General features: G+C 37.6%; 2 protein-coding genes across 2 annotated transcripts in view; both read right to left on the reverse strand.

The window, feature by feature from the left end:
- Nucleotides 1-833: 833 nt before the first annotated feature.
- Nucleotides 834-27801, reverse strand: part of LOC139449137 (large ribosomal subunit protein eL33-like) — a 32284-nt gene continuing 5316 nt past the window's right edge. The window contains exons 2-5 of the mRNA XM_071230620.1: nucleotides 22203-22262; nucleotides 20019-20171; nucleotides 10603-10753; nucleotides 834-909 (exon numbers count right to left, since the gene is read on the reverse strand). Coding sequence (XP_071086721.1) covers nucleotides 886-909; nucleotides 10603-10753; nucleotides 20019-20171; nucleotides 22203-22252 — 378 coding nt within the window. The 5' untranslated portion in view covers nucleotides 22253-22262 and the 3' untranslated portion in view covers nucleotides 834-885. The remainder of the gene's footprint in view (nucleotides 910-10602; nucleotides 10754-20018; nucleotides 20172-22202; nucleotides 22263-27801) is intronic.
- Nucleotides 26791-27444, reverse strand: LOC139448904 (piggyBac transposable element-derived protein 3-like). Its single transcript, XM_071230422.1, has one exon. It carries the CDS (start codon nucleotides 27442-27444, stop codon nucleotides 26791-26793), a length of 654 nt encoding a protein of 217 aa, XP_071086523.1.

The raw sequence follows: 27801 nt of genomic DNA on the forward strand, positions 1-27801 counted from the left end.
TCACAAGCACCAGCTATGCTTAGGTGCTATACTCCAGCAGCAACAAACCGGTATTGATATGTACTTAATGTCTGTTATTATAGAAAACTATTAGAATAATCTGAGAATAATGTGACTTAGTACCAAGTGCTAGATTGTTGCAACTATTACAATAGGTGTTGACTCTAGCACACACAAGAAAAAAGTGAGGTTCCCGCCATTGCAAACGTCACAGCTTGGGTGTTACGATGCTACCTGGGAACAACGAATTGTATGTGATTGACAGTGATGTAACAGAGGTAGAAGTTTCTTAATAATTTTATTGTTTTATGGTTGTTTTGTCAGACACCAGTAACAAAACGTTCTCACCCAGTAACCAGTGTCTTGGATCTTTGTTTACCTCCACGTACTAAGGCGGTAACAGTGGCCTCAGAATTCCCAAGCTGTGCTGTATCACACATGGATAACAAAAGCAGTGTTTGTTTGCTTGTTGTTTAACGCTGCTATCAGCAATATTCCAGCTATACAACGGCTCTCTGGAAGTAGTAGAGTCTGGACCACACAATTCAGTGATTGAAATGTGCATTGATCCACACAATTGGAATCGATGACATGCATCAACTAAGTCAGCATGCCTGACCACCCGATCCTGTTTATGCTTGTCATAAAAGGCAACTGTCGCCTTAACGGAAAGCATGGGTTGCTGAAGACCTATTCTACCCCAGATCTTCACTGGTATCCGCCCACTGAGAGTGTGGTAGTTCCTACCGAGATGCTGTTTTAAGTGACCAACATGCTCACTTGAGACTTGGCACAGTCAGTTTATATGCAATTTAGGAGAACTTCACACTCAATAAAGAAAACCATTTATTTGACCTTTCTTTAATGCGTTCATTTACATTTAAGTCATATTCTGGAAGGGTACAGCATCTGAAACACACAAAAATTTAACATCTTAAAACAAGGTGAGGTGAGGTGAGGTGAGGTGAGGTGACAATGAATCAAAGAATCCATTCTAATGCACATACAATCACCCATTTCCATAGCCTCCTTGATCGAACAATGATTTCCGTGGTAACAAAATCAAATATTTTTTCCCTTCAAGATTGGGAGATACAAAGCGTAAGTTCAATTTGTTACCATAAATTTGTAAGATGTATAGACATTGCAATTCCTAATCAAACACAGATACAAAGGGCAAGAAACATCATATACATATACTCACACAAAACAAATAATGAAATGTATCTGTAACAGATGGTTAGTTGGTTGGTTTGTTGTTTATCGCCGCACTCAGCAATATTCCAGCTATATGACGGCGGTCTGTAAATAATCAACTCTGGACCAGACAATCCAGTGATTAATATCATGAGCATCGATCTACGCAATTGGGATTGATGACATGCATCAACCAAGTCAGTGAGCCTGACCACCCGATCCCGTTAGTTACGGCAAGTATGTGTTGCTGAAGACCTATTCTACCCCCGGAATCTTCACGGGTCCTGTCACGGGAGATGTACATAGATGAATGTTTTATCTCTCGATCTGTGTGTTATGAACCTCTTTTGGAAGATCAGGATGTGTTCTATATTATAAAATTGTATATATATCTATATCTATATATCTCTCTCTCTATATAAGTAATAATTAAATAAGAGCAGGAAGATTGAAGACAAGTCTTTATTGGCCAGCTCTTTCAACTCATGTCATGTACGAGTCTCATCAGGCCATAACTGAATACAAACATGAAGTTGCAACATATAGTTACATGACCTCATAACATTTAGGTGAACTATGAAGTCAAAAAACCAAAGTTACAATTGCCAAATAACTTAAGACTTTACATTTAACTTAGGCACATATTTATGAATGAAATGTTGCTCTTTTTGAAATAATATAGGTTCATGATAAAAATTTAGCTTATATAGCGGGAAAACTAAAAAGTTGCCGCTTCCACATGTACCTAAATGTTCACTGAGTGGAATCATGTGGTTGTGTGGCTGCTTTATTTGTGAACGGTGAAGATTCATTCTTCTTTTTAATTTAAGTTCTGTCTTTCGGATATTCTTTTCATTGCATCCACTACAAACAATCAAGTAATTAACATTTCTAATATCACAAGTCATATTTTGTTTTACAGTAAATTTATAGTCCTTTGTAATTTGGACTGAACAGCCTTTAATTATAGCGCTGCAAGTAAGGCAACATTTGTCACCGCACTTGAGGAGTGATGACAACAGAATCAAATTTAGAACTTTGGCTGTTAAGTTCAGCAAGGCGGGTAGTTTTAACATCATTTCCGGAAACAATGGTACAAATATTGGTGCGTATCAGTATCTTTATAAAAGATACCAGTTTGTACAAATCTCCCAGATATTAAATTGATTATTATATCGAGAAAAGTTAAAACTGGATTCGCCTTTTTCCATTGGGAAATTGAGTGACACATTAAGCGAACTTAGGATTATGAACAGCTGCAAGTTGACTTTCACTGGTTTTTAATATGATAAAACAGTTGTATCTCTCACCTTATCATAAAACATCTCTAAAAATCCCAAAACAAGAGTTGCATAAGTAGGGACTACCTGAGTGCCCATGGCTTACACCTTTTTTTGTGAATAATAAGATCCATCAAAATAAAAAATGTTATTGGTAATAACTAACTTCAATACATCAATGATAAACTCATCCGAAAATTTATCTGGTATTTCATGGCGGTATTCTTCCAGCCAGTCTCTGATAGCTTCCAGTCGGAGCTCAGTTTCAATATTACTGTACAAACTAACAACATCAAAACTAACTAACTAACATAGATCCTTCGGGTACCTCAGTAGGTTATTTACATAAAAAATCAATGTCATCTCTTTTCAACTTTCAATAGAAATAACTTCACAATTTTGATCATTAATTTCCTTTTGAATACATTTACTTTTATGTACTTTGTGCAGGCCATAAAAATTAGTGGTCTTAGAAAAAGGTTCAAAATTGGTAAGATCGTCCTTTTCTTTGTCTAGAATTTCGTTATGATACTAATCTAACAATTTCTTAACCTTTATATTCTGGACAGATTATTCTACTCTTTTACTAGAATTGCTATAATATTGATCATTTAAAAATGGACAATTATCTTTCTTTGATAATTTTTTTTATTCATAATAACAATATCACCTCCCTTATCGGCTTCTTTAATAACGATGTCTGTATTATTTTTAAGATTAGTAAGGCCTTTCAATACACATTCAGATAAGTTTTGGTTTGTTTGTTTTACATGAATACAAGCACTATTTCAGCTTTGTTTATTCACACAATTCAATCGAGACAAAATGCAAAAATATCAAGTAAATCTATGTCCATTCAATCCTAATCATAAATAATCAACAAAGGTTCGAAATTACCTTCATTTTAGAGGCAAATGTAATATGGTTACAATAAAAAAGGCTGTTAAATAGGTTTAAAACTAGAATGTGTTTTTAGTCATAAAAACAGACATCTCTCCCCCTCCTGTTTATTTATTATATATGTTAGTTCAAGTAGTTACTACAAATGTATTTGCATATACAAAAAAAGGATTATCAGCCTACAAAAACTAGCACAGATCATGATTAAAGCATTTATAAAGCAGCATTAAAGTTGACACCATGTTGACACTTTATGGTAGATTTAAGACAATTGAAAGGGTTACAGCAGTTTGGATGACAGATTTAATTTGTATTGTGAAAGTAGATGTACCCATAATGAAAAATCAGTAGCTTTATGCATAGCAGACTCTTAAGAATTTCCAAATGGTTTCCATGGAAACAAAAGAAATTTAACAAGAGTCATTAGAAGATGACATATCACCCCTGGTTCCCATTACTTAAATAAAAGCCCAATTGGCCATCCAAACATCGAACACAAAACCTAAAGGATGGGCTAATTTACAAATGGCAGGAATTCAAATGTTAGTATTCTTTAGATATTGGAGTGACCATACAGTGAGAGATGGGCTTTTATTACTTGCCCGTGAAGAGATCACCCGTTTAATAAACATACAGCTTTATTACACATTGTGTAATACCAAAACGCTAGCTTATGTACTCTCGGAACACGTTTCACGAACAAATATTGAAAGCTCTCAACATCCCTTGGCGTATTCAACGACATTGTGTGTGGATATGATAGATCACTGGGAGGAGCTTATGTACACTCGATGACCCCAGCAACCTTGTTGCTAGGCTGACGTCACATGGCATTGTTTCGCCGATGGATCTTGCAACAAAATTCAAGAAATGACGCCATCGGGTATTGTGACGTCATTGTAAACTTTGAGCTGCAAGGCCCCGTTCCACAAGGCGATCGTACTCTAGCGTGACGACAGTCGTTAGTCTAAGTTAAATTATGTGAGTTGTGATAGCCTTAGCACTACGATAATTTTGTGGGACGAACGCCTGAAATCTAAGGTGGACCATTGTATGATATTAAATTCATACGTTTCAACTTTTGACGTAGAAGTATTATTCTGTTAAACTCAATTGGATTATGCCATGCATGGATCGTGTAGGTGTCAGCCTATTTACACTCAACAGTATAATTCTAAAAACATTATAAATGACAAGTAATAAATAAAATACTAACCTCGCTCTCGTGTAAAACCAATTTTATGAAACTCGTGAATAGTTGTGGTATCTGACTCGGTTTCGCTCGTCAGATACCACAACTATTCACTCGTTTCATAAAATTGGTATTACACGGGAGCTCGTTTAGTATTCTATATATACACAAATTTTATGGCATGTCGCATTGGTGTTAGAACAGCTTATTTGAAATTTGCAACAAGCTGTAATGTCAAAAGTAGTAGATATATGTAGGCTGCATTTCTCACTCAATGTTTATCCTACGGTAATAGATACGTTGACATGAAACAAGAAATGACACAACTTGGATCACAGAATCTGACATGAAACAAGAAATGACAACTTGATCACAGAATCTTTATTTTCCTTGAAACTAATTTTCAAGGAAATGTTTCAAAAGTCTAAAAAAATAGCAATAGGAACCATTTTCAGATGTTTTTCCTGAGATAATACTTCATGACAACAACTGTCAACTTGCAGAAAAAAATGATAATCACACAACCTGATTAGAATTTATTTTATTTTATTTTATTTTATTTTATTTGAAACACATTTTCAATGTCTCGATAAAGATATTTAAAGGCTTTCAAATTCTGTTCTCACAAAAACACCAAGGCCATTTCTGAATAAGTCCAATTTGTCTCCATGGAATCAGGGGAAAAATATTCCTAAGCATTTCAAAATAAAGATACCATTTAAGGTTATGATTGATAAACCTTGTCATGTTTTGTTAATGTCTTTTGTTTCTTTGTTGTCTAAACTGACCATTTAAGTCCAGTTTCCACCCTTGCCAAAATAGGCTGCAATTATGGAGTTATATTTGACTGAACTAACGAGTCTATGCATAGTCTAATCCAAATCGTGTAACGAACAAGACATCTGGTTCGTAAACAACATGGATTTCAACGTGCAGATTTCGGCCGACTGCAGGATTTGCAAAGCATGTGTACCGCCAACTGGGAGTTGACAGATGTTCAGCTAATTCTTTCATGTTTTTAATCAACATGCTCATGTGAGTTGATGCTCTTCACAGGGTAAGACCAGAGATCTTGATTATCAAGCAGATCGTCTCGACTGAGCGCCGACATTTTGTTGGAAGCAAATGTAAGAGACATGAGAAATGGAATCTGGTCTATCGGAGGAACATAGAAGTTTTCAACTCGTAATAGCCACTGGTGGCGCTACGATCAGGACTGGAAATTGGACTTTTAAAGTCACTTAACACCCTTGCCTCAGGCAGATGCTCACTACTTACCACGGAGAAGAAAAGAAATCATAATAATGTCACAAAAATGTGCTTTAGCCGAGAAGTCTTCCAAAACGAAACCACTTAAACGAGCATTTTCGGATGTTCAGAATGATTTGGTCCACTCAACTGCTAAGAAATTAAAGTTTTCATGGGGAAAACTGTTCTAGTCCATTCAGCAGCTATGAGTGAATATTTACCAAACGTTCCCTTTGAAAATATTATAATTACTGAAACTATTGGCTTGCGTTTTAATGTGAACCTCATCATGACACAAAAAAGCTATACGATATCATGTCATAAATACTTTAACATTCATTTCTTGTGACAATCATCTTAAAAGTAATCATGATTATTTTTCATTGGAAATCATGATACTGACATGAACAGATTTGTTAGTCTATATACATTTAAGTTGTTTTTTTACATTGAAAATATTCCAAATATCAACAGGTGATAAATATTTCTTGCTCTATAAAAAGCTTAATCTTGAAACAGTAACCTGATAAATTAGAAAGTAAGAGATGATTACAAATCTTCTAAAAAGTTATATAGTTTTTCAGATCTGTGCTGTGGGAAGTGTGGAAATTGAGATCATCATAACTTGGTTCTCTGCTAACCTTTCTATCTAGACTTCAGATAATTGCTGTTTGGAAGCTGATCTATATTGGTAATAACATCAACTTACAGAAAAACGTAAAACATTTTTTTATAGTTATGGTGTCCACATCTGTAATTAGTGGTTTTATTTTATTTAAGGCAATGAGAGATGAAGACTATGAAATTCTGATACATATTTTGTATAAATACAGTAGATGCATAAAATGCAACATACAAAGTTGTAGTGATCATAAGAACATTCTCCTCATGATGATTGCTTGCTGCTCCAGTAGTACACATCAAGAACTGATAACAAGGAGCAGGTAGTGTACTCTATCAAGTACAGGATAACTGGAAGCAGTCCATGAATTTAGCCACTTTTATTCCAATGACTGGGCAAAAAGCAAATTTGACAATTGAGACATCAAATTCAATTTAAGTGAAGTTTCTTCTTTTGATGATCATGTTGCTTTTTAACCCAGGTCCACTTGATGAAGGTCATTGATCCATCCTACAAAATACATTGAAAGTAATAAAAACATATTTTAACCTTCTCTGAATATCCTCTCTGACAACTTTCAAATGCTACATTATGACTGTCCTTATAGCTGCAACAATTGATGCGAGTTCCTCAGAAACAATGGCAAAACTATTTATTTGGCCATGATATTCATTTGGAATGCAGTCATTACTATAGGGAAAATAAACTGATAAAGATTGCCCATTGTATTTTGAGTGAGTGAGTGAGTGAGTGAGTATGGTTTTACACAGCTTTTAGCAATATTCCAGCAATAACACGGCGGGGGACACCAGAAATGGGCTTCACACATTGTACCCATGTCAGGAATAGAGCCCAGTTCTTCAGCTTGACGAGCGAACACTTTAATCACTAGGCTACCCGACAGCCCCTCATTGTATTTTGATATTCGTTAATTGTGATGGAATGAAAGTAAGTAGTTTCACTGTAGAATAAAAAAGAAAAGTATGAAGAAAAAAACCTGTTTTCTTTGAATTTGTCATCTTGTTGTCAGCTAATTTTCTCACACCAAGGGCAGATAACTCTAAATCGGAGACTAACCTCTGTTTAAGGTCCAATTTCTTTAAGCCATTTTAGTTTGAAAACTACCAAAAAATGATTTTTCAAGTAAATGAATGATTATATAGAGCTAATATTCCCATACTTCTTGAAAAAGTATATACTAGTATCACTTTTGGCATACGTTTGAAAATGAGCAAATTTCAACTTACCGCTGACTGTGAGGTCAAGGTGATGTACCATGCTGGAACTTTTACAAAACTTGCTCACTGATCTTGTCGGTTCTTGGTTCTAAAATGTAGCCGGTTGTTTCCTAACCCCCATTGTTAGGTAGTTAGAACTATCCAGATTTCCACTTGTGTTCCCCTTGACGAAATGCCTACTGCACACTTGCCACTGTGACCCGTCTTCAGCAACCCATGGGATCGGATGGTCAGGCTTGCTGACTTGGGTGATGCATGTCATCGATCCCAGTTGTGTGGATTGATGCTCGTGGATTGATTAATCACTGAATTGTCTGGTCCAGACTCGATTATTTAGAGACTGCCGTCACATAGCTGGAATATTGCCGAGTGCGGCGTTAACAGACAAACAAACAGTTGCCACCTGTTACCATCGTTATTCACACGAATGATAGCCTCAAAAAACCTCTTCGTCACCATTCAGGTTTCTTTGGAATGGCATATGCTATGTATAGGCTATGTATCCTGCGGGTGTCACTTGCATTGAACAAAATGGAACTTAGCATACTCCAATGGGGTGACCCACATAACTAGTTTCATATTGAGAGCACCGTTCACCTGGGCAAGTGGTGGTACACAAGGGTAGAAATAAGGTCAGAGCCACGCTTTTAAAGCTCTTTCCAACAGGTAATCATGAATAAAGTTTATACCTCTCACCATATTGTACACACGAGCATTTTGAGGCCTGGATTACACTCTGTGACCTTGATGTTTAATATCCAATGAAATGTCAGAAGATTTCCCAGGGACATATAAAAGGCATATCAGGTTTGAAGTCAAATGTGAAAATAAATAATTCAGGGATCAAAATTAAATTTATTTCAAGTGTGCCAATGGGCACAGTTATGCCAAATTAAGTGTGCCATCACATTATTAGGTGTTTTAAGAAATACATCATTGGCTTCTATTCTAAACTGTTTTAATAGTTCATCATAATTCAAATTCAAGTGACTGTCAGTGTTTATTCAAGTCAAATTAAACTTAGAATGAATGATCAATCATAAAAATTTAAACACACATCACTCAAGTTGCTCATTTTTAGTTACTCATTGCCTTTGAATCTTAGTTAAATACTGCAATACCAATTATAATAGTCTCAAGATTTAAGAGCTACTGTTCACAACTGGTAGTAGCCACATAAGTACTGATCAGTTACAGTTGTAGCTGTTCTGTGTCCATAGGGTGTGGTCCCTCTTCTGGACCTCTTCCCCCTGTATGCACCGAGTCACATTCATCAACTTTGACAGTGTCTGGGATTTCAGCCTATCTGCTTGTAAAACATCTGATCTTTGCTACTACACGTTATACACCATTTGAACGATCTAATCCTACTGTTTATTTAAATAATGCATTTACAACTAAATTATGTGTGTTGTAAATAAAACTAAAACACCACATTCATAACGTCCAGGCTGAGGACCAAGGAAGCGAAAACTTGACGATTTTCGGCAAATATGAGATTTCATTAAATCCACTCACCTATTTGTTTTAACTTTTTTCTTCTTGTTTAAGTAATCGAAAAATTATTTATAAAAAATTAGAGCAGGGGAGGCAGTGCACAGACACATACCAATCATTGCAATACAACACACGAACGTATTGTTTGATTAGAACGGAAAATAATATCTTTCATCATCATTTTCCCCGATAACAGCGTCTGTCCACTCAGTGGCATGAAGAAATATCTGTTTTCAAAGCTTCACATTAATAACATGTGCCCCGAGACACACCATTATCTACAAAGCTTATTTTGTCATCAATACAACAGTAAACTCGCCTAGAGTCTTTATATTACTGTAACATGCGATTTGATTGGTTTCTAAAGACGCTTTCCTGCCGAAATCTGCTACAAGATTCGTGATTGGTCAAATTTGAGGTCGTGACCTAAGGCAGCCAATCAAATTACATCAATGGTACCGTGAATTTCAGATTTTAATGAAAGGTTTTTGTTAAATCGTGTTATTCTGAACGTTTTAAGCAGGAAATCAGGAACTTCATGGATGTATTGTGCTAGGTTACGAGTTGTGACAAGGATTTTTCATGCATATTTTTTGGCATTAAACATTGTCTGTGCGGAGAGTGAGTGAGGGAGTTAATATTCAACGTCACACGGCAATATTTCAGCCATATCGTGAGTCTGTGAAATTGAGGCGGCAAAAGCCGAGATGTCATTAAACTTGCATTACATGCGATCGCACGAAAAGATGGAAATAATAACTTAGGTGTAAGTTTAACAACTTTTAGATATATTTTTGTTGATTTTATTTCTTTCTTTGTATGATATACTTAACGATTTGATTGACACGTTTTTATTTTGCTCTTTGAATTGTTCGATGTGGACCCATTGTCGAAGAGTGTCTGAGAATTTTATTTTCAATAACATTGCACGAAAAAGATCTAGTGAATAATCTTTTAATCTATCGATAAAAAATAATGAATTGAAATCAAATACGAATTTCAGACATTGTGTAACATGACAGATGTAATGAATGAATGATATCACAGGTAGGTTCATAAAGTCTATTTAGACGTGATTACAACTGCTGTGTCTGGGGACTCAGTTTTGAAAGACTTCAGTCGTGTTGATCATTGTTTTCCAGGAAGGAAATTCAGGTTTGTTTTTGCACATATTTATAAAAAGTCATGATTATCAACAGAAATACTTGTCAGTCACTTTCATTGATAAATTAAGTGTGCCAAAGGGGCACGCAGGTTAGGAATTAGAATTTAGGTGTGCCTTTGGCACGATGGCACTAATAATTTCGAACCCTGTAATTCAAACCAAAACGTAATTATTCCTTTGGGCAGAGAGACAGCAGTCACAATGTGACTAAACCTCAACACAGTTGTGTTTCATGGGGCTGCAAATTAACATATTACACATACCACTCTTACTCTTTTGCCCATGGCTTTTGAGGGCAAATTCTTCCTGAACTGTGCACGAACAGCACCACTGTTACCATGGGACCGAGTTATTTTCCCCCAGATGACACGAATCTTGTTAGGTCTGGTCGGCTGAGCAGGACAGGCAGTTTTGCTGAAAACAAATTTGAAAACTAACAGATTTGACAGAGCTGGATATGGTTACTTATCCTGGATAATTGGAAGAAATAAGCAGTGGACAAGACTTAACTCATGGTGGCTATCCCTGCAGGAATGGAATTTTAGCTAACACTTTGGATATTGTGGGAAATTAATATTGTCTTGGTTGTATTTGTTATACATTTAGATACACCTATTAAGAGGGACCATCCTTTGAAGTTTTGAAATACCAAAATATCTACAAAATAATTTTTTCAAGTCATCTGAGAGCTGTTTTAGCTACTGTCATGAGGTGGTGTGGTTCAACTCATTTTCAAGATTACTTTCACGGATATCGTGATATGCATATGCCTTCTTGTCCGGACCAATGCTGGTTTTGTAGTGGTAGTCCGGGGTAGGGGTAGGTCTTCAGCAACCCATGCTTGCAGTAAAAGGAAACTATGCTTGTCGTAAAAGGCGACTAACGGGATCGGGTGGTCAGGCTCGCTGACTTGATTAATTCATGTCATTGATCCCAATGGCGTGGATCGATGCTCAGGATATTATTCACTGGATTGTCTGGTCCAGACTCGATTATTTACAGACCACCATCATTTAGCTAGAATATTGCTGAGTGCGGCGTTAAACAAACCAAACCAAGGTAGTCCACCGAGCCGTCATGCCACTGACCATATCCTCTCAAGGCAGACACTATCCACTAGGCCACAGAGAAAGTTATCAGACTCATGAAGTAAAACGTCTTCAGAGTTTTGTAAATATATCAAGAATATATACTCAACAACAAAAGTTCCTGTGACACCAATATTTTAGTGTATTTTTCAAACAAGTAAAGTTTGGTTTTCAATATTGTAGTACATGTATGGAAACATGTCACAAAAACACAACTGCTACAGAAAGACATGCATTCCATACAAAAGTTGACTTTTATGCAAGCCCCATGTATTTCACTACCCGAGACTGGGTATAAAAACATGTGCCGTAACAGGATTCCATATGCATTGTTTAGCATCGTGCTGACAACAACCACTCAGAAGAACAACAAAATTACGCAATTATTCAACATTACGAAATGCCACGCCTGTCCATTGGTATGCTTGAAGCAGGATCGAGTCAACGTGATGTTGCAAGACAATTTAACGTCCACAGAAACACCATTTGGTGTTTATGGCAACATTGGCAATAGACGAATGCAGTCAGAGGCCACCCGTAACCAATAATTGACAAGACAACTAGATTCGAACAACACACCTACGAAAACGATTTCAGCCAGCAACAGTGACTGCAAGAAGCATCCCTGGCCTTCGATGAGTATCTTCACAAACCATACGTCATCGCCTCAGATGGGCAGGCATTGTCGCCAGAAGACCAGTCAGTCGTCCCATTTTGAGGGGAAACCCACCGTCAAGCGAGTCTACAGTGGTGCAGACAGCGTCTATGCTGGACGGCCATGCAGTGGGGACAATTTCTATTCACTGACGAGTCTCGTTTCCACCTCAGCCACAGCGTTGGACCGATTCGAGTGTACCGACGTCGCAGTGAACGTTACGTCAATCATTGTGTCATGGAAGAAGATCGGGGAGGCAACGTTTTGGTATGGGGAGGGATTACAGCAAGACAGAGGACCTGTTTGATAGTGGTAGAGGGAAATCTCAATGGACAGCGCTACTTCGACGAGATCATCGGCCCTGTTGTTCTATCATTTTTGCGTCGTCATTGCCCAGGCATGCATTACCTTTCAACATGACAACGCCCCGCCTCATATTGCTCGACTTACGGATTCTCTTCAACAATACATCGTCACCCCCTTGCCGTCTCGCTCCCCTTATCTCTCTCCAATCGAGCACATGTGGGATGAGATTGATCGGCGCCTTCGAGGCCACCATGTTATATTCTCAGGTTGTTGTATCAGCTGATAACTGCGTAACGAACGCAGGGTTTGGTTAATCACTGTTTACTGATATACTAAGAGACGTCTGTACAGGCTGACGGCTTACTGGGACTCCATGTTCTGCAAATATACTCTTAGTAGCTGTGATTACAGCAAAACTTGTGCAGGGCTTTGGTAACTTTCTTATGACCGGCCTGCGACAATAAGAAACTCGTTATCATGATGAAACAGGTCTGGACCTACTATCTGCCATGGTCTTGTTGGGATCTCATGAGGCATCAGGGTTTCTTTAGCTTGTGAGTCTTGATGGCTTTGGCATGTAGGGCATGATTTTACAGCTTGATCAATATCTTTGTTTATTCCATCCCAGAATACACATAATCTGGCTCTCAACATGCACTTGGTTGCACCTTGGTGACCTGCATGTATCTTCTGTAGTACTTCATGTTGCATGTCTTGGGGAATTATGACTCTTTCTCCTTTAAGGTTGGTTGGTTTGTTGTTTAACGCTGCACTCAGCAATATTCCAGCTATATGACGGCGGTCTGTAAATAATCGAGTCTGGACGAGACAATCCAGTGATTGATATCATGAGCATCGACCCACGCAATTGGGATCGATGACATGCATCAACAAAGTCAGCGAGCCTGACCACCTGATCCCGTTAGTCGCCTTTTACCTCTCCTTTAAGGATGAGGCCATCTTCAACTGATAATTCGTCTCTGTAACACCAGTACGGGTGGATTGGTCCTGGTATTTCTTTGAATGTGCTAGGCCATCCTTCAACAATCATGTCACGTAGTTCGCTGAGCATTTGGTCTTGACTTGTGCATGACTTTAGCGTTGTTAGCTTGTCTGATGAAAACTGTATTGGGCTAAACTTGGTGTCCAAGTGAATTTCTCTTGTATTCTTATTGTTTGGTAGTCTTGATAGCCCATCAGCCAGGTTTATTTCTTTTCCTGGTCTATATCTGATTTTGACATCATAGTTTTGGAGACGTAGAAGCATTCTCTGTAATCTTGGTGGGGCTGCAGTCAAGTTCTTCAGCTTGATCATTTCTAAGGATTTGTGGTCTGTCTCTATAATAAATGGCTTTCCATAAACATATGTATGGAATCTTTCACATCCAGATACAACTGCCAATATTTCCGTTTCAATGTTCGCATATCGTTGTTCAGTGTCAGTCAGACTCTTTGATGCGAATGCTATTGGTTTTCCGTCTTGTGTTAATGCTGTTCCAAGTCCGCGTAAGGATGCATCAACTTGGATCACTGTCTCTTTGCTTGGATCAAAGTAGCTCAGGGTGCCTTCTTAGCATATGAGAGATTTGATTCTCTGGAAGTCTTTGTCATGGGATTCGGACCAGCAGAATTCTGAGTCCTTCTTGATAAAGTCACGAAGTGAAGCTGTATGTTGTGACAATTTTGGTACAAATGGTCCCATGTAATTTACTATGCCAAGGAATTCTTTTTGGGTCTGTGGTGTCTTGATTGACTTTATGTCTTCAACTTTCTTTGGGTCTGGGTGAGCTCCTGTCTCATCATATAACACACTTTTGGCTGTTGAATACAAGTCCATGTTCTTTAGCTGTCTTCATGAGGTTGTCAAGATTGGCATCATGCTCTTCTGTTTTGCCGTGAACGGCGACATCATCTGATATTCCAAGTGTTCCTGGGCATTTCTCTAGTATGATATCTATTTTCTGTTGGAACACGTCTTGTGACATAACAAGTCCGAATGCCATTCGTAGGAATCTGTATCTCCCAGGGGCTATGGAATGTTGTCAGCATGCTGCTATCCTCATCAAGTTGTACGGACCAATATCCATTCTTTGCATCCATTTTTGAAAATATAGTAGATCCAGCAAATTTATGGGTAATCTCTTCTAGTGTTGGTGTTTTGTGGTGACACCTTTTTATGGCTAGATTCAAGTCTTTTGGGTCCAAACAGATCGTTAATCCACCACTTTGTTTGCCTGAATATACAAGGCTTGATACCCAGTCTGTTGGTTCTGTAACTCTTTTGATTACCCCTTGGTTTTCCATCTTTGTTAATTCTTCTTTGATTTCAGTTTTCAACTGAATTGGGCACTTTCTCGGCGAGTGAACTACTGGACTAACATCTGGATCTGTAACAATATGATATGTTCCGGGAATGTTGCCTATGGTATTAAATCTGTCTGGGTACTGTGATTTCAAATCTTCTATTGATTTGATGTTTGTTAGATTCTTTGTAGTTCTGTCATCTTTCTTGATGCTGTTTTATCTTCTGCTCAGGAGCATCGTCTTCCGTTTTATTGTCAATGGCAGTCTTTCAATCCTAAGATTGCTGGGCCATCAGTTTCTGCTACGTAGAACTTGGCATGCACCCAGTTTCCATTCATGTAGCAAAATGGTAATGTGATCATTCCATACTGTGGAATTCTTGTTCCGTTATATGCTGTGAGGATTGTTCCAGGTTTTGCTTGTACTGATTCAGGTATAGGGTATCCTACTGTATCTATTTTCTCTGGGAACATGCGTCTGAATGTTCGTAGTGGAAGAATATTTCCTTGTGCACCTGTGTCCACTTTTACTTTCAATTCAGTCTTTATTTCTTTTCTTCTATTTTCAAGTTCAATTACCAGTCTTGCAAATACTTCGTCTCTGTCATCTTCAGTGTTCACGGACGAGATTCTGATTTCTTCAAAGCATACGTTTTCAAATTCTTCACTAAGTTCAGCATAGTCATCATTCATTTCAGACTGCATCAACATTTCTTCTTTTGTAATGATAATCTTTTCCAAACTTCTTTCTTCCAGGCCTTGATTGGGATCTGTGGTTATATCCATGTCTTCCACGCCCTGCCTCTCTGTGATCCTCTGTATTTTGATCTACAAACATATTTCCAGTGATTCTTGCCTCCACAATTAGAACAAGTTGTTCCTATGGCATCCTCTGTTTGATGTGCAATCCTCTGCATGATCCACATTGCTGTCTATCTCTCTATATGGCATGAATTCCATTCTGTTGAGTGTGAATATCCTGTAACTGTGACATGTGTTGAATGTGTTGATGCTTCATGAGTACGTCCACATTCAATGGCATTTTCTAATGTAAGGGTATGTTCCTTCCCTAGAAATTCCTTCTGTAATTCAGGATACCTAGTGCCGATAATTAACTGTTCAATAAGCCTCTCACCAAACTCTGCTTCTGTAAATCTGCTCTTGAATGCTTGTAGTTTACTTCTTGTTACAAAATCATCAATAGTCTCAGGCTCTATCTGACTATGAAATTTGTCCCAAACTATTTCTGGATTATTCTTTTCTTCTTCTGACAACACCATGAGTTGAACATATTCAAACCTTCATCACCGGTATACAGTAAAATAAAGTCAACTTGTTTTTCAACTTTGGTTTCTTTCTTGGAAAAATATAGTTAACATTTCTGACGAAATAATCTGAAAGCTCCCACTTGGTCTGGGTTAGACCAGTCCATCTTAGGTCCAGAATCCATATTGTTGCCAATGAACAAGTCAAAAGTTCATAAGGTTATAAAATGTCACTATTATGAAGTTTCCCGATGAATATGTGTGTTTGTTTACATTTTTCCTGAAGAAGAACTTATGTCCAGTACGTCATATCCGGCAATCTTGTGACATCATCCACAGACACTCCAGGAACTTTGAAACATGCTCCCGCAGATATGGATAGATATCCCACAGGACTTTGTGCGTCGCCTGGTCCATTCCATGAGACGAATATGTGTTGCTTGCATCGCAACCAGAGGTGGCCACAGACGCTATTGATTTGTAAATTGACATTTTGGCATTGTTCGGTTTTTTAATGAAATCATGCATTTTCTGAAGTCAGTATGGCAAATTAAACCATTTGAACACTTACAGGAGTCTTTTATCTGTTGCAAACTGAAATTGTTTCATATTTGGTAAAAAACATAACTTTGCATTAAATCTTATTCAATGTCACAGGAACCTTTGTTGTTCAGTATACAATAAAAGTACAATAAAATCACATTTATTTGAACAAGACAACCCATCTTCCTGAGGCAAGAGCATACACTAGCCTTTTTATCAAAGTCTTGTTTCCACCCTTGTCACATCAAGCCTACATTTCTGTGCTAAATATGATTGGACTATCGCACACATACCAATAGTCAAATTAGGGAACGTTTGACGAAATCATCATTTTTGAGACCACAACAGGTACACCTTTGATGAAAGCGAATAACCACTGCCTGTCTTTGTTGACACGAATATGTCTTTATCCTTTTAACCCCCCCCCCCCCCCCCCCCAAATGATTATGATTGCCTATGCTTTTGTGTCTGGGATGAAATTGCAAATGTTTTCGTTATCGCACGAAGAAAATGGGAATAATACCTTTGATATTTTTTTTTGGATTTAATTTATAACTTTGTATAATATACTTAAAGATTTGATTGAAAGGAAATTCAACTTGTTTTTGCACATATTTATAAAAATTATTTTCACATAAGAGTCATGATTATCAACAGAAATACTCGTCAGTCACTTTCATCGTTAAATTAAGTGTGCCAAAGTGACACGCACGTTAGGAATTCACCCTGCCATTACAGTTTTAGGGGTGCCCTCAGCACGATGGCACTAATAATTTCGAACCCTGTTGAGCTGAATTAATTAACTAGAAAACATCATACTGCATGTTTGGTTCCATATCAAATTAGCTCTTTCAACACCGTAGGCCGGTATACCAGCCAAGAAGCATGAGTCCCGAGACACCGTAGGCCTGTTTACCGGCCAAGCTGTAGTCACGTCAAAATACACTGAAGTATATATTTTTATGGACCTACCTGTAATATCATAAATTAATTAAATCTATCACATTTCACAATGTCTGAAATACATATTCCATTTCAATTTATCATATATTATCGATAGATTAAAAATTATTCACTATTTCCCACGATGTTAATGAAAATGAAATTCTCGGACACGGGTCCACATCGAACATGTCAAAGAGCAAAATAAAGACGTTTCTTCCAAATCTTTAAATATAGTATACAAAGTACCGTATTCGACGTAATAAGCACCCCGCTCTAATAAGCACCCACGGCAATATATGCTAATATATTGGCACGTGAACAATCCCAATTAGCACCCCTTCCGATTGATCAATGTAAAGACAAGAAAACCTAGTCACAGGTTGAAACCCAAGAAATTCCTTATTTTAAACATACATTGCTATTTTAAAAATTTCTATTCCATATCCACTTATCAAATTTACCTCACCTTTCACCATAATATTTATTCATCTTCTCTTTATGTATCTCTTCCCAAAAACACTTTAAATATTCATTCATCTTAATTCCCTCCATCAACATCGTAGCTACTAGCTCATAATTTGTATCTTATCCAACTTCCGGTTGTTGTTTTTTAACCAGTTAGTTTTGTATTCCTACGAAAAAATTCTTACTAAAAATTTATGTTTTTTAGTTGTAAAATATTACCACTTTTCTTGCACATCTAAATAAGGCTGTTCCATTGTTTTATTAGCAATAATTATATTAGTATAAATATCATTTCCCAGCATTCTTTTGTTTACATAACCGGCGCATGCGCAGGTATCCTTCCTGTAACCCTTCCTGTTCATGCTGTGTCGCCATTTAGAAGCCTTTGTCTCACGCTACCTACCACCATCCGTCCCCTGCCACCACTAGGGGCTGGCCCTGTTGCTGTAGCGGCCTGCTCTCGGTTGCTCTTCTTACAAACTCCCAACCTCATTTTGGGCTTTTCCCCCCCCAACTCATTAGGGAGCATCCACATACACACCACGGGATAGTCCGGGTCGCTATGACCCTAGGACCGGTCGATATCAGGGATGTCCGGGTCGCTGTGACCCCAGTTCCAGATATCCCTAGGCTGGGTAAGGAGCACCCAGGACAATGCAGAGGTCGTCTGGGTCTTCGATCCCAGGACACCTACACCTCTCTGTAGCTCTCTTTTCCAAATTCATCATTCTCATTAGCAGCAACTGAGTCAGCCTCCATTTTGCCAAAATATTAATAAATTTGTGTTTTATCATACTACTTGTTTTGTTGTTGTTGCACAAAGTGTGTAATATCTTTCATGTCCTTGAGGTAATCCATTTATAAAATGTGTCACTACTCAACAGTGATGTGAAATGTTGATTTCTTTTGGATTTTTTCGCATATTTGCACAAAAAACTTCTTTATTTATCGATAATTGACCAATAGTTTGTTAATGATTATCGATCAAAGAATCGATCTCTCTGATCTATATTGATAAACGGTCCTAAACATTAGTACCAAAGATGTTTTACAAGTTGATAACTTTCTTGTAGGAATCTCTGGTGTTGATTGGTGTTGAAAGGGTTAATACAAGGTGGCTACCTTGTTCTGAAGGGTACCTGTAATGTGCCTTGCTATGTTAAGTCTGACACAAGTTGTTACGTTTTCGACCAATTATCAATTACAAAATATAAGACTGCTGAACATGCTGAACATGCGGCACCTGATTGGCTGAAACAAATCTTTGGACCATACCTAAAAATTGATAAATGCGAAACCAAAGTAGATATGTAAAGAAACCTGTTTGGGAATTTGAACTTAAAAGTGAGAGTATAATAAAACTGTTTTGGATCAGCCAAGGTTTTATCAACATTCTTTGCTGTCTGGTTTAGGCAAAAATACAATGAGTTATTTTTCCAATAACAGTGAACTCAATATGAAAATAATACTGGTTCAGTTACTGCATCCACAAGACCCACATGTTACTAAGGTGCATTCAAACACAATTGTGGATCAAACACATGAAAACACTCATATGGATAACCCAACACTGATGATCATTCTCAAACAGGGACTTGTCAAACTGTTCCATATCTAACAACTTAACCAATAACAAATAATTAGAATATATTAGTCTAGGTATAACAGTAGTTTCATATATAGTTTCTTCATAATATTGCATTAAAATTCTTCTGAGATATTACATTGGTTATTTCTTGACCAAATCACATGTAGATCATGGCAGGAAATGTGTTAAGCTGATCGCAATTTCTTGCCTATTTTCCGAGATAATTAAATGTAATAATCTTGATATCTGCATTAAAACAAAATGCCTAGCATTACTGGAAAAAAAACCATCGAAAATTGTAAATCATTGCAAATTTCACATTTTCATTTACCAAGTTTATCTCCTGTTCGTACACATGAATCATCACAAAGCAGTTTTGACTGCATGTGATACATAAATATAGCAATATTTTCCCTGAAGCTTGTACCCAAGAATGAGTCATGGTATCCCCTGCAATATCGTTGGTGCAAGCAAAGCTATTTCAATGCCTACAGTTCGGATATTAATTATTTGTAACTTACTTCCTTGCACGGTATACATAGGCGCATCTCTTGCCAAGGTAGAATTCTGTTTCTCCCTTGGTGGTGACACCATCAATTCGTAAGAGTGATGTATTCTCATGTTGGTTCCTCAAACCTCTTTTGTAGCCAGTAAACACTGCCTTGCAGTATAGCCTGAAAATGACAATTTTTGTACTCAGAATATTTAATGGTGTTACTGTTATAAGTTAAAATTGCTTTAACATAACTTCAATATAGATATACATAGTTCCAAGGCCCTGTAGCTCACCTTGGTATGAAGTCCAGTCAATTTATGATTTTTCTGCATAGATATTGACATAATTGTTTACCAGCATATGAAACAAACTTTCATAAAATATCTGAGACAATTAATGTAACATGTATACATGTAACATGTTTCTCTTCACAAAAATGCATTTCTATGGAAGAAAGGGAGCCGATGACAGAGCTACAAAGAGGTGATCCAGATTGTGATGCAATCCTGAACGTTGATGCACTAGCATCTAAGTTCATCCCACAGATGTTCAATGGGGTTGGGGTCCGGTCTTTGTTCAGCAATGTCCCAGCTGTATGAGGACAGTAAATACTCAAGTCTGGAAAAGACTATCCAGTGATCGACATCAGGAGCATCAATTTATGCAATTGGGACACGAAGCCTGGCCATCCAATATCGTTAGTAGCATTTTCTGAGAAGTTTTGTATTTATATTTAATGTTGAATGAAAATGTGTCTTGGTGTTACTTGAATCATGACAAAATGTCCTTGGCGTTACAAGTCAGCAAGTATTAGCTTTGAAAGGGAAATGGGTAAACATGTCTTGTGCCAAATACAACCCTTAAAACATATTAACACTTAAATCTGTACTGTCATTAAAACACTCTCACTGAATGAAACTAAATGTCTTGGGTGTTACTTAAAATGTCCTTGGTGTTACCACAAGTTAGCAAATAATTTTGAAGTTAGTTCTATCGGGGAAAAACATGTCTTATGCCATTGTAATTACAACTCTTAACTCATAATAACACTTAAAGTATATTGTTTGTTTGTTGTTGTTTAACATCACACTCAGCAATATTCCAGCTATATGACAGTAGTCTGTAAATAATCGAGTCTAGACCAGACAATCCAGTAATTGACATGTACATCCATCTACGTTATTGGAATACGATGACATGCATCAACCAGTGAGTGAGATTTTACGCCGTATTTAACAATAGTACAGTAATATCAATGCGTGGGTCACCAGAAATTGACTTCACACATTGTACCTATGTCTGGAATCGAACCCGGGTCTTCGGCGTGACAAGCAAACACTTTAACCACGAAGCTACCCGACGGCCCCATGCATCAACCAAGTCAGCGAGTCTGGCCACCCGACACCGTTAGTCGCCTCTTATGACAAGCACAGTTGCTGTGAATTTATGAAAAGCCCTCACTTAGGTACCTTTATAATCACTAAATGTCTTGGTTACTTTATATGTCCACAGTGTTATCACAAGTAAGGACTATCAACTTCAAAGTAAACGTTGTGAAGCAAAAAATGTCTAATGCCATTGCAAATATGCAACAGCAACAATCTTTGGCAATGACTTATTATTCCTGCAGCTAAGGACAATGGCACCATAAGTTAAAATAAATTCTTGAAGATCTACAATCTATCAAAAAGTCTGATCAGATGGGCCATAACCTGAAATCCCACGAATTTATTTTTTAGATCACTAGGAACATTGCTTGCTAGTCTGTTTTATCTTGCCATGCTGACTAGTATTACAAAACAATCTGGCATCAGCTTAAGTTGATGCATGGTGCTGAAATCGTCAGCTGTCTTGTTTAAGTGTTGTCTTCCGCCACACTCGGCAACGTTCAAGCTGTATGACAGCACAGTGGAGATGGTATAATGACATACAATGCAAACTGATCCATGTAGTTGTCTTGTACCTCTTATACGGAACTCTGTATGCATTTCACACAGATATGTTGAGCTTGGGTAAATTAAACTGGGAAAGATTCTTTGAAGGTCTTGAAAGTACCCCCTATGTAAATAGTTCCCACATATTTTATGAAAAGAATTTTACACATGAGAAATGACAACATGATTTTGTGAGCACCAAGCACCATTTTATCAGTCTGATTCGCAAATACAGACTGATAAATTGGTGTTACATTCCATTTCAGTAAACTCACCTGCCTGCCTTTTTGTGTGGGGCAGAAGTCTTAGGTGCAGTTTCAGCCATAATGTCCTGCCTGTAAAACAAACAAAACCCAATGAATTTTTTTCTCTTATCACATTTGGACTAATCAACATAGTTGAAAACAATAAACTGAAAACCAATGAAAGTTGAAGATGTAAATAGGTTGATTTTCCAATCATAGAGAAACAAAGTTTGATTCAAAATAATGGATTTACGTGATGTGATCACGAATTGTACTACACTATAACGACCAAGAAAACAGCCTAGAATAAATTTAACCGATTTACGGTAAAGTTGCAATGAGTTGCAATTATAGAGAACATAGTTTAAAAATAAAACAAAAAACTGCCAAATGTCACCTTCATGTGCAAATAATAAATATTATCGCATGTAAATAACGTCAATCGAAACACCTTCCTTTCACAAGGGGCAGAGACTAGGTTAAAGGCAAGTTGTAGATCACGAGAGAAAGCAAAAACAGCAACAATATGGGGGCCAATTTAGCAGCAAGTGTTATTTGTCCTATTACCAAGAGTAATTACATGAAAGTTCTGTGGCGTCATGATGTGACAGGGTGGCTGGTGATTAGGGATCCTGCTCATGGAATGGAACAACCTTTTTTCTCTTTTCAGCAAGACAACTCACAGCTTCATTACTGTCAATAGCAAGCAGTAAATAATGCCTAAGATGAGTGAGTGAGTGTGTTGGGTTTAACACCGTTTTTAACAGTATTCCAGTTATATCACGGCATGTCAGCTTAATGTGGGAGGAAAGCCAGAAATGATGCAGGTCTCAGTCGTTTACCACTTCCATGAAACCCACAAGCACGAGTATGGGGCTGACAAACCTAGAAACATAATCGGGTCGAACTGGGATTCAATCCACAATCATATGTACAGGTTTTTGTTTTACATCTACATGTAATACAGAAATTATGAGCTCTGTAATAATGCCCTGCCTTAAATTTATATACTGTAATGATGAGAAGATGCTGTTCTACCACAACTGTATTTTTCATCTTTGACTGGAATAGATCTTAGAGTTAAGGACTTTCGTTTTGTATATTATCTGTTGTACTAATATGCTCAAGATAAATGCATAGTTCTCGGTATGGGACTATATCAGGTGTTTTATGTCCATTAGTAGCGTTTTTTTTCTGTTCCTGTAAAACCAAGTGTATATGCTAATCCTGACCAAAGTTTTATAGTCTGATCCACTAATTAAAATGTGTTTTCCATTTGATTCATTTAGCACCCAAAGGCTTAAAAACTTGGTCATCAAGCAAGCACACACTGTAATATCCTTTCATTATAGTATGCTGAGTAGAAAAGGCCATGCTTGCCGTAAGAGGCGACTATGTTTGTCGTAAGAGGCAACTATTGGGATCGGATGGTCAGACTTGCTGACTTGGTTGATGCATGTCATCGTATCCCAATTGCGTGGATCAATGCACATGTCAATCACTGGATTGTCTGGTCCAGATTCTTACAGAGAGACTACTAACAGAGAGTGATCATATAGCTGGAACAAACAAAAATGTAAGTTGTTCTCAATCTATTAATAACTTATTATTACCAGTAGTTATATTGTACCATTGTGGGTAATATGTCAGATCACATAGTTGCCCAGCTGAGTTATCCATATCATGAAGCAATTAAATAGACTGGCCATTTGTTATTCCCGGGAATGTAACATACATATCAAATACATAAAGACACTATTATAACTTCAATATGGGAGGTGTTAAAATTAAGTACAAGTCTGGAATGTTTTACCCTGAAAGTAGTATAGACCTAACTGTCCTTACACACCCAACGATTTTAGTGAATGTTCCTGGTGCTCAGTTTCAAACTCAGTTCCCGATATCTTTAGAAATTACAGGTTCACAGCAACGAACATCAAAACAGTTCATTATTGGTTCTCCAATCCAATGCAGTTCTGGCAAAACCAGCTAAACTTTGCTATATGGTGTGCCACAACAGGCTATGGTTTGTTAGTGTCCATCACGACAAACTAATACCCCGTTCACATGCACCTCTATACATGTGTATGTATACTTGCAAACATGTGTAAATACACATACGTGAGTATAATTGTCATGTGAACGCATTTACTCATGTATGTATATTTACATCAGGAACAAATTTGCCGTATGTCTGGAGCAGGTGCAAATGTAAATATACACAAGTAATGAATATGTTGTCATGTGAACATTTATGCCAACGTCTGAGGATGATCTAATTAATACATCTGTTGATTTGCCAACCTCGAACAAAATCAGCCACACTTGTGTATTCTGAAGTTGACGCTGTTCAGCACAGAGCAATACAGACTTTAATGCGGACATTCAGAGCTGGGTGGACAGTGTTTCCTTTGGGTTTCAAGGAGTGAAAAACTTTTGTACAGATTAAATCAAACACGCTGCTTCATGTGAAGATTTCTGTGACATAACTTTCATCTCATTTGACTTTTCTGGAAAACCTTTTAAGAATTGATTTTCTATTTGTGAATTCATTGGAGTATGAGCCTTCATAGAGTAAGGTCCAAACTGTATGAATGTCAGAGCTTACAATTCTTATAATTTTCTATAGAACTAGTTTCCCTGAAATGACGTATACTTTGATCTATACACAATTATACTTAGTACGTGTGACTACAATGTACACTGACAGCCATACAACAACCAGCTCTTTGGCGGAATAAAATAGTTCCTCAAAACGAGAGGTGACTTGAACTTATATATGCTCAACAGGGACAACTTTTGTAGTTTCTTCAGAACACATGTACTCAAAAAATATTCTCATTAGATGAGAAAGGTCTGTTAAAGTACTCACGGAAAGGAATAAAACCTGTTTTTTCTATCTCAGATTTTAAATAAATGCTGTCAATATACAAAATATATAAATATTCAAACAACTCAATTAGTACTAATTGGGCCTTGGCACAAATACAGCGTATCAAAGGATTTTATGTCTTTTTACACGTAAAAGTGAGTAAAAAGATGTACAAAACAGACTATTGTGAAACTGAGCGTAACCAGGTGTTAGTAGATCAAGGTGAATGTCCATGACCTATGACACCTTGACGAAAGGTGAAAACAGGTGCTTGAAACTCACGTGCATGTGATTTGTCAGTGGTTAAGTGATTTGTGAGTGGCATTGTGGGATAGTGGATCGTCGTCAAAATATCAGAACGTAAAAGTAACATATTCCCTTCTCAAACAACTTACATGTCATTATTATTATGTATATAAACATAGCGGTTATTTTTATTGTTGTTTTGATAACTTTTTTCCAGGCTAATTTGCATAATGCCTATAGCCTGTTTCTGCCATGTCAATTTGGACTTAGTTTAATTTTTGAATGTTGAAAGTGCCTACAAATTACCTCCGGTAAAGTACATTTTGTATTGAGCACTGAGATAAAACTAGCAAATCCAGACTAGTACTTTACCAGTTGTTTTGTTATTTCGTATTTACATCTACGTAATGCTTTGTGTCGATTATTAAATTCAGCAAAACAGTTTTTTCCCATTTCGATGAGTACTTTAGGAACTATCGCAGTAAGTCAGTCACAATATCAGAGCGTCTTTATACATTTACATCAAGTATAAGACATCAAAATGGTCGACACGATAAACATGATGGGAGAGATTTCCAAAGTTGTTAATGAACCTGTGGCAGTTACATGTGTAAGACATCATTGATCAACTGGCCATCATTGAAAGATAATTAGAGATGTGTCCAGCAGACACTAAAGTAAATTCATCGAATGCTTGTAGGCTGTCACTGTCAGCCTGGACACGGATCGAGTCGATACAATTGATTTCGATGTGCATTTCTTCATTTTGCTCATTAGGATGGGCCGTTCATTAGGATGATCTTCGTGAACAATCATGCAGTCAATGTATTTGTGGGGAATTTGCTATTTCTACAAATAAAGATTGGCGTCTGCATGGAGTTAACCATGGTCTAGGTATTCGGTACAGTGGCGCACACGCTGTTAAAGAAGTCAGCGATGTTTTTATGAAAAGGGGTCGGCTTCTATCAAGGTTTGTTCTCTTAACCCTCTAGTAACCAGAACTATTTCTAGTTGTCCAAAAATTCTTAAAATCCTAATTTGACACACCTGTGGTCAAACTAAGACAGAGATGTGTTGATTTCCACTGTTTGTTCAATTGTTTACAAAATTTTGTTTGTATCACCTGTGATACGATGGGTATTAGTGTTTTGGGTTTGCCATGTATCACCTGTGATACGTACGGGAGCTGAGCACTCAGGCCAAACATCTAAATAATAACAACTAAAACATAGATAAGAGATTATTTTGGCTTATTATTCTATCATTTTCTATTTTTATGAACGCAACCATTTTTCCTCTAGAAATCCTGAGCAACATCAAAAATAAATACAGTGAAATAACTGAATGAAATACAAACTGTATAATCACTTTCAGTGATTAACGACAAATCCTAAAACACTTTGCAGAAGCACAAAGACAGTCACTGACTCCAAACAGTAACAAAACTCATGCAGGTTATTTCTCTCACTGAAACAGGTTCCTTTGATCAATTACAAGAGTCTATTTACAAATGTGGAAGTGTGCAAAACAGTTCCTCTCTTTGACAAAGCCTGCATACTCTCTGCATTTAGAGCACATCACATATGTGAGGGATGCGCAGTTCCTGTTCTTGCATCGTTCACGTTTGACGGCCCACTCAGGAAGGTGAGACACTTGGTCCAAACAGACTTCTGCAGGCAAGAGACCACGTCTTACTGTGCGTGATGGTGGAGGACTGAAGTCAGTAGCTCGAGGACGGCCAACGGTCTGCTTCCTGGACACCAAACTGCCAGCTATGCGTCCTTGAAATGTACATAGCTTCATGTGATGAGGGACACCAAGAAGTTTGCTGTGTCTGCGGTAGCGAAGCCAGGCATTAACCAATGCAATGTGGAGGGTATGGAACCAAATGTACATGTAGCATCTCCTTGATTTGACTCCAGGTTTGTACAGAAATGTCAGAGAATCCAGCAGGTCTATTCCTCCCATGAATGTGTTATATTCCTGTACTATCTTGGGACAGGTGACCATGATATTCTTCTTCTCCTTTCTGTCAAAGCGCTTCACTTCACGCACAGGTTCCTGTCCAACATAGGATGAAATCAGATCAACTGTGTGGTTGTCATACCACCTCAGTGCAATCACACCAGTGTTGAACTCTACTTTGGAGTCCATACTTCCACGACCTTCTTTCTTTAGGGTCTTCTGGTCTTTCAGTCCTCACTGTTCCAACATAGAGGATTCCTCGCTTGTTCAACTGGTCCACCAAATCTAGGGAAGTGAAAAGGTTGTCTGCAAAAACCTTGTAGTTTAGACCTTCAGGAATTGTTGATGTCATACGTATGACTACCTCACCTGATATGCCAAGTGGGGAGCGTTCCGTAACATTCATGGCTGCTCCTTGGTACACCTCAAATTGATACAGTATTCCTGAGGCCCCAGCTCTGCCCCACATCTTGAACCCCCACTTGTGAGGTTTGTTCCTCATGTATTGTTTCACCGAGGACTTCCCTTTGAACGGGATCATAACTT

The sequence above is a fragment of the Haliotis cracherodii genome, unplaced genomic scaffold (genome assembly GCF_022045235.1).
Source record: "Haliotis cracherodii isolate W230 unplaced genomic scaffold, xgHalCrac1.p SCAF_7, whole genome shotgun sequence".
Classification (NCBI taxonomy): Eukaryota; Metazoa; Mollusca; class Gastropoda; order Lepetellida; family Haliotidae; genus Haliotis; species Haliotis cracherodii.